The following is an 8,147-nucleotide window of genomic DNA, read 5'->3' on the forward strand; positions in this document are numbered from 1 at the left end:
GGGCTGCCCCCCCTCTCACCTCGCCACCGTTGGTGTCAGTTACACCACGTGACTAAAAATGGGCTGCCCCCCCCCACCGTTGGTCTCAGTTACACCACGTGACTGAGAATGGGCTGCCCCCCACCGTTGATGTCAGTTACACCACGTGACTGAGAATGGGCTGCCCCCCCCCGAAGTGGCTTATCATCGTGTGGACATCGACCTACATAGCTCAGTGGGTCTTACCTGGTTAAATGAAAAGTTTGGTTTAACTGCTACCCCCCCAATCAATGTGACTTGATCATGCCCCCCCACCCAACCACGTGACTTGATAGTGCCCCCGACCCCCCACCACGAGACACCAGTAGTACCCCAGTCACCACAGGCAAATTACTCCGTTCGCAAATTGAATCGTATTTAATGTCACTTAACACTGTGATTGAGAATGTAACGTATCAATAACCATGGCAACGTGGACCTCCTATACCAGGGGTCGGCAACCTGCGGCTCTGGAGCCGCATGCGGCTCTTTTGAACCTTGACCGCGGCTCCGGGGCGGATGCTAGCGAGGGGAGGAGGCGCACTGTGACACCTGCTGTGGCGTTGCCGCTGCTGACAGGTCGCCGCTCCGCTCCACACTGCCCGCCCGGTGACAGGCAATAACGTTGCCGTTGCTTTGTCACATGTTTGGAAGAAGTAAAAACCTTCCTGGGCAGCAAAGAGCTCACCTTTGCTGAGCTGGAACAGCCAGAGTGGCTGGAAAAATTACATTTTATGGTAGACATGACAGCACATCTAAACACGCTAAATACAACCCTTCAGGGGAAAGGAGGCACAGCCCTGCACATGCTGGAGGAGGTTTTGGCATTCGAGCGCAAGTTGACAGTGTTTGTCAAAGATTTACAGAGAGGTACACTGTCTCACTTTCCCTCTTTGAGAGAGTTCAAACAAAGTCATGATACGATAAATTTGGAATATTTCAAGTCTGCAATCACCACAATGCAAAGTTCGTTTGGGAAACGATTCTGTGAGTTCAGAGAGGAAAAAACGACATTATCCTTCCCTGTCACTCCCCTGGCGATCGATCCATCCCTATTGAATATGACTGCATTTGCAGGTGTAAGTCAACCTGATCTTGAGATGGAACTGGCCGATATAGCCGACAAAGATATATGGGTGTCCAAGTTCAAATGCTTGACCGCTACTCTTGAGGATGTTGCCCGTCAGAAGGCCATTCTGGCTCAGAATCATAAATGGAGTGATATTGAAAACCTTCCCAAACAGGACAAACTTGTATTCGAAACATGGAATGCCATCCCCAACACTTATATAAACATGAAAAAGTATGCATTTGGAGTCCTGTCGATCTTCGGCTCCACATATGTATGTGAGCAGGTCTTCTCCAACATGAACTATATTAAAAACAAACATCGATCACGCCTCACAGATGACAGCTTGCAAGCCTGTGTGAAAATGAAGGTGACGTCTTACAGCCCTGATGTGCAGACACTGTGCACTGAGGTTCAGGAGCAAAAATCCCATTAACCAGGTAATTTAGCTATTAATTTGCAAAAATATATTTTACATTGTTAAGTGAAAAAGTCCTTTTTTTATTCAGATTGACAGCTGACTGCACGATCCTGTATATAGCAATAAGGTAAGAAACAACATATGCAGTGTTATATTTGTTTTAAATGTTGCAATGATTTTGCGGCTCCCAGTTTATTTTTTCCTTCGGAAACGGGTCCAAGTGGCTCTTTATGTCTTAAAGGTTGCAGACCCCTGTCCTATACCATTGGCTCAATGCTGTGAACAGCCCCGCTGTGGTTTTGGAGCCCGATGATTTTTCTGTACAATACCATGTTGAACTTATCATTCTTGGATCTTTCGGTAAAGTCACGTCGATAGGTTCAAAGAAAATAACAAAATAACAAATATTTTATTTTAACCTATCTACGTGACCCAATAATTTTAATTCCTGCAGTCACGAAAGCTTTAAGTCATGTTGGACTTATTTCGCACCGTACGTCTCCAACCGATGAATAAAACTTTATATGCGGATTCTGCTCAATTCCTTATTGAGGACATTAGCTTGTGGGAGGGGGGGGGAGAATAACAACACCTGGAGAAACCCCTCATCACGCAATAATCCAATTGCAGAAAGCATAGGAGCATGCGTCAGCCACCTGAATTCTGTGAAAAAGAGCTTTATCACTCAAATTTTTTAGGAGAAAGCATTTTTACAGGCCCAAGGCATCTCTTATTTTCCCAAATGGATGTGCGTCGTTCCTCGATGTCAATAATTGGAATAAACTGGGAAAGCCAAAACGAGCAACCTCTACTGCCATCTACTGACTACGGCGATTGCCCCAAGAAGTATCAACAACCTCTGCATCATCCACCAAACCTGCTGCAGAGTGCTTGGCCATGACGTTAAACCCTCCATTGCGATGCTATGAAACGTTAATTTGAGTAACCTTGTATCATGGATGCTGCCGTAATATATTGGTTAGCAAAAATAGATTTTCAAAGGCAGAGGTCACCAATTCGTTCTGACGACACCACGCCTGTCAATCCCTTATCAGTGCCTACCTTATACAAATTCATCCCTTATTGGTCACCCCGTGCCCTTATGAATCTCAACGCTTAACCTACAAAATCCCATCACAAACAAAAGCATGCCCATATTGAACTGGCTGTACGCCGTACTAACCTGAAAACTCAATTTCCCTGTACAATACGGGTAAACCGTAAGGTTTGACAGGTATGCAACAGTGCGTAGTTGAAGCAATGAGCACTTTTTTCAAATCCTGTCTGTCAACATAATTTGTCGATCGGAAGATCACGTGGTGGGGAAGTGAGAGTACTCCGTCTGGCCTAGCCAGCGTGAAATCATAGGCCAAACACTCTCAATACGGGTTCTGGAGTTTCCTCCAAGTGGAAGCTCTTCTGCCAGCAGTGGTATGAGCAAGCCATTGTAGGGCTGCATCATGAATCCGTTTCACCAAATTATAGCAGCCCACACATCCTTTGGACGTGACCATCGTCCGTGCCTCCAGCCAGCACTTTTTTTTACAATACATGGTAAAAGTACACGTCGTTAAACGTGGCCCTGCGTCCACCCATGCACCCCCTCCCCTCTGCGTGCTTGGTGATGCATGGCCTTCGATTAGCACGTTTGTCTACGTACGGCGCGAAAGAAGTTCAACACACATATATAAAACGTGCGCTGGTTGGTGCGTGGCCAGCCAGAAGAAAAAAACACTTTTCGAAAAAAACTATGTTTAGTGAAAGTTATATTTCATTAGTTTCACAATTAATGAATTGCACTTAAATCAATTGACAAGGAACACAATTCAGCCATCATTTTTGACCATGTTGTTTTCTCACTTGTACAGTTGTCATCTCTTTTGCAGTCATAACATGAGCATATAATTTATAAATTAGAATAGCAAGTACAGTAATTTAATCTTGCACTCAAAATTCCATTTGTATCGGGAGCGCAAGGATTGATTTGAATCAATTATTTAACCATATACATAAGTGCTGAGTTACCTTGCATGAAAGCTTCCTCAAACTTTTACTTGCATTGAACTCATTAAGCGGCAAGCCACCTGAATTGCTTTTTGCATGGATACAGCAATAGATCACATGTTGACTTTCTAGACACCAAGGAGATCGGCGTTTCACACTTGAAAAAAGTAAAACGTCGGCAGACTGAAATATCCTCACGTTGTGTACAAAACACTTTTATTATTATAATTCAGAGGACACGTGTAAGCCGCAGAGTTGTGCATCGTTTTGTTCAGGCAGAAGTCAATCGTTGGTATCGCAGCAGTAAAAACTTGGCGCGGAGTGGCGGCGGCGGTGGTGGTGGGGCCAGCTTCAGCAGCAAAGCTGTCTGGTCCAGGTCTTCAGTTGGTAAGGGCAACAAGCGCCTCCACCACATTACCCATGTGCTCACGTAAACTCCTCTCAGCCGCTGTCCGCCCAATCTCCATTTCGTTCATCTACCCACACACCCGTGCGGCACAAAGACAAAAATCCACCGTTCAGACTCGGAGCCTGTTCGGACAGAGTGATGTTAGCAAGAATAAATAAATCCAGCACAGCTCACAAGGGAGTGACGTGGCTCATACCACGTCCCTCCATATTAATTTCTCCAGTGCTAATGGTCTCAGACTGCACCAATTAAGCACCAAGTCAAATGAGTTCAGGTGAGGGCAGGGAGTGTATACTGTACGTGTATAGATGTACAGTACAATGGTATTTTCTGCACTGCCTTCTGGCTGCCCACCACATAACCTCACAGCCTATAACAACCTGTTAATGCAAGGTGGTTTCCCAACCAAAAACTTTCCAGGCTGTTGATATGACCATCACACCACATATCACAGCCAATGATTAGTGATATTAGAGAAACCATGAAGACACGAGGTGGAGGTGTGGTCAGTTGCATACATGCCTGGCTGCATTGGTCTTCCGCCTTGCTACCTTCACAACACCACACTAGGTGGTCATTATAAGCCTAGTTAACCTATGGAAGCCCGATGCTGAGCTCAATTTCCAATTGCTACTAATGTGCATGAACAGGAATCAAACCTGCCAAATTATGATTGAGGCAGTGCGTCAATTAACCACCATGATACCACTATCTTTACACATCAACGGCCACTTGAGTGTAAGTGTATCAGTGTGACTGTGCCAAGTGCCTTCTGAAGCCACAAAACATGTAAAAACACAAATAAATCAAATTATTTTATTCTGAAGTTAACAGAAATTAATAACACATGACCATCATATAATTGACGAACACCCTTTAATATATATTACGTGTTTGTTTTAAATAAGTGAAAGCCTCGTCACTCACGATTAATTCTACATCTTCTTTCCTGATGGTAACCTTGGCAAGTTCATTCTCTCTGCAGAAAATATCATCAGGAAATTAATTCAATACAATGGACAAACATTCATATGGGCCCTTGAATCAGTACATTTTAGTACATACATAATGCATGTAGTATTCATCACACAAAATCATTGCAAGTCCACTTTAAATGAAGCCTCATGTGCATGACAACTGGTATCAACAATTGTTTGCATTTTGACTGCTTGTGTTGTGGTTATTGCAAACATGATCCCTTGTATAAAGGTGTCAGTTTTGTACCAGTTGAAAGGGTAAAAACCTATTACTTTATTGGTATCAACAATGTTGAGCAAGTGTTAACATTAACAAGCCTACATTTTCCGCACATTTTATGGGAATTTAACATTTTAGATGTGTATTGAGCTGGATATGATGGCGCATCCCTGTATCCACTGCATCACACAGATTTGTTGAAACTCCCAAATCCACTGGATTGCAAGGTGGACTGATGTCAGTAAAGCAAATGAGTTCCCGAACTGGACAGAGTTTTGAGCGTTATCTCCTCGTACGCGTGGGTTTTCTGAAGGCAAAACAATGTCCTCTTATATGCAAAACACTTAAATGGAATTGGCCAAACATTCCATGGTGGGATTTTGCACACTAAAAAGGGATTTTGATACTGAAGAAAGACTTCCTAGATAAAGGCCTATGTTATTATAACAATATAATTGGACACATTAAGTTTACCAGTGTCTTGGCTTGCACCCTATCAAAACATATGGCTGCTAATGTTACAAGTCATTTTTCACTCATGTAGATGTTTACATTACACTTGTACGTGTACAGCACTTTTTGCAAATCCACCGCTGGGGTATGCATGGTGGGGGGGGGGGGGTTATTTCACCATACTTTGACAAACTAAAGTTTAACATGATTAGTGCAGCGTAGTAACAAGGGATAATCTCTGCATGGTGTAACAATCGCAGCACTCACCTCTGTTGCTTGGCGGTCTGTTCCTTGGATCGCCTGTCACCGATCACTGACATGGCCTGCAAATGTGACAGCACACAAACCCCTTCAGTTAAAAATTAACCACCGACAATTGTGCATGTATGGCCCCGTGTAATGCCACTGCTGAACGAGAGCGACGCCGCAATGCGAGTCGTGAGGGTATAATGACCATACTTCACCACGCTAGTTAGTGCAGACTGGTGAAGACGGGGGGGCATATGGAACAATGAATCTTAATTCAATGTCTTTTGCTCTCCAAAAGGTAGCCAACTTAAAATGTAATATTCAGAATTACCAGGAGCAACAAAAGCAGTCTTCCCACGTTCGCATCTCACTCTCCGCCGCTTTCCAATCGTCTTCTCCCTTGTCCAAGTCTTCTCTATCACGTGGACGTGTCTTCATAGCTCATCTCTCCAAATGACTATTTCCTATTCCACCAAACCCCTCTCCTCTAATTCTAGATTTGAAGCTTTCGTGACTGCAAGAATTCATATTCTTAGGTTTTTCCGGTAAAGTCACGTAGGTAAAAAATTTAAATTAATAAAAGTAAAATAAAAAAAATCACGACGTTTCGGAGGCAACACAAGCTTCCGTCTTCAGCACTTTCTACCCACTTCCTCCTCTCCCAATATCCACAAATCATCCTCACAGTTCCCACGTATTCGCTTCTGATTTAATATCTCCCACTCAAACTAAACTATTTTTAAATTAAACTTTTTTTTATTTTACCAGGTAAGGCCCACTGAACTATGTAAGATGTTTTTCTGAAGCGACCTGGCTACAAATGATAGCTCGACGAAGTGGCTTATCACGTGGGAATTTATAGAGAGGCATGCAAACTTAAAATATACAACAGGCGTCAGGGTCGGGATCGAAGCCACGACCTCTCTCATACCAGGCGAGGTAGTTAACATCTCGCCACCGCGCACCCACCTCGTCCATCTCTGCCACTCATCCCCTCCCACTCACCTCGTCCTTAGCTCCCACTCACCCCCTCCTCATCCCAACTCAACCTCGTCCATCTCTTCCCCCACCCCACTCATCTCCACCACCCCACTCATCTCCACCCCACTCACCACCACCCCACTCACCACTACCACCCCACTCAGCACCACCACCCCACTCAACACCACCACCCCACTCAGCACCACCACCCCACTCAGCACCACCACCCCACTCAGCACCACCACCCCACTCACCACCACCCCACTCATCTCCACCCCACTCACCACCACCCCACTCACCACCACCACCCCACTCAGCACCACCACCCCACTCAGCACCACCACCCCACTCACCACCACCACCCCACTCACCACCACCACCCCACTCATCATCACCACCCCACTCATCACCACCACCCCACTCACCACCACCACCCCACTCAGCACCACCACCCCACTCATCATCACCACCCCACTCATCACCACCACCCCACTCACCACCACCACCCCACTCATCATCACCACCCCACTCATCACCACCACCCCACTCACCACCACCACCCCACTCAGCACCACCACCCCACTCACCACCACCACCCCACTCATCACCACCACCCCACTCATCACCACCGACTCCTCTCCCCACTCCTCACGTGCCCCACGTGCGCGCACCCCCGCGCGCCGCGCCGCGCGCCTCCCGGATGCCACTCACGCTCTCGAGGCTGGACGCCGAGATCTCCTTGTCCTCGGCGTAGTCGGTGACCTTCTCGAGGTCCGCCGCGCCGCTGTCATGCTTGCGGGGCTTCTCCGCGGGCTTCTCGTCGTGACAGTTCTCCTCCGCGTCCAACTCCAGGTCCGCCTCGCCCTCCGCCATGCTGCCCATCGAGCTCGTGCCGAGAAAGGACTCGGTGACGTCACGCGAGCCGCCGCGTGACGTCACGCGCGCGGGACGGAGATTGTTGTGACGTCATCCGGCCCCGCGCGATGAAGGGGGTGGGGGCTTCGTCAGACACAAAGAGCCGTGGACGTGACGTCATGCAGATGGTCGATGTACTTGCAGGAGTTATTCTATGGTTCTTTCGGTAAAGTCACGTGGATCGAAATAAAAAATAGAAAAATGAAAGTAACTAAATAATAAAAAAATAAAATGAATAAAAAAATCAAGTGAATAAAAATAATAAAACTATCACGACGTTTCAATCGCAACACGAAACGTCGTGATAGTTTTATTATTTTTTATTCACTTTATTTTCATTTTCATTATTTTATTGTTATATATTGTTTCTATCTACGTGACTTTACCGAAAGAACCATAGAATATATGAATTCCTGCAGTCAAGAAAGTTT

General features: G+C 45.8%; 1 protein-coding gene across 1 annotated transcript; it reads right to left on the minus strand.

Annotated features, from left to right (window-relative positions):
- Positions 1 to 3,706: 3,706 nt before the first annotated feature.
- HYPK (huntingtin interacting protein K) lies at positions 3,707 to 7,717 on the minus strand. Its single transcript, XM_078861900.1, has 4 exons — positions 7,513 to 7,717; positions 5,839 to 5,894; positions 4,849 to 4,900; positions 3,707 to 3,988 (listed from the first exon to the last, which is right to left on the minus strand). The coding sequence occupies exons 1-4, from the start codon at positions 7,681 to 7,683 to the stop codon at positions 3,893 to 3,895; spliced, it is 375 nt and encodes a 124-aa protein (XP_078718026.1). The 5' UTR covers positions 7,684 to 7,717; the 3' UTR covers positions 3,707 to 3,892.
- Between the last annotated feature and the right edge of the window lie 430 nt (positions 7,718 to 8,147).

This window comes from Lampetra fluviatilis, chromosome 13 (genome assembly GCF_964198595.1).
Source record: "Lampetra fluviatilis chromosome 13, kcLamFluv1.1, whole genome shotgun sequence".
NCBI lineage: Eukaryota > Metazoa > Chordata > Hyperoartia > Petromyzontiformes > Petromyzontidae > Lampetra > Lampetra fluviatilis.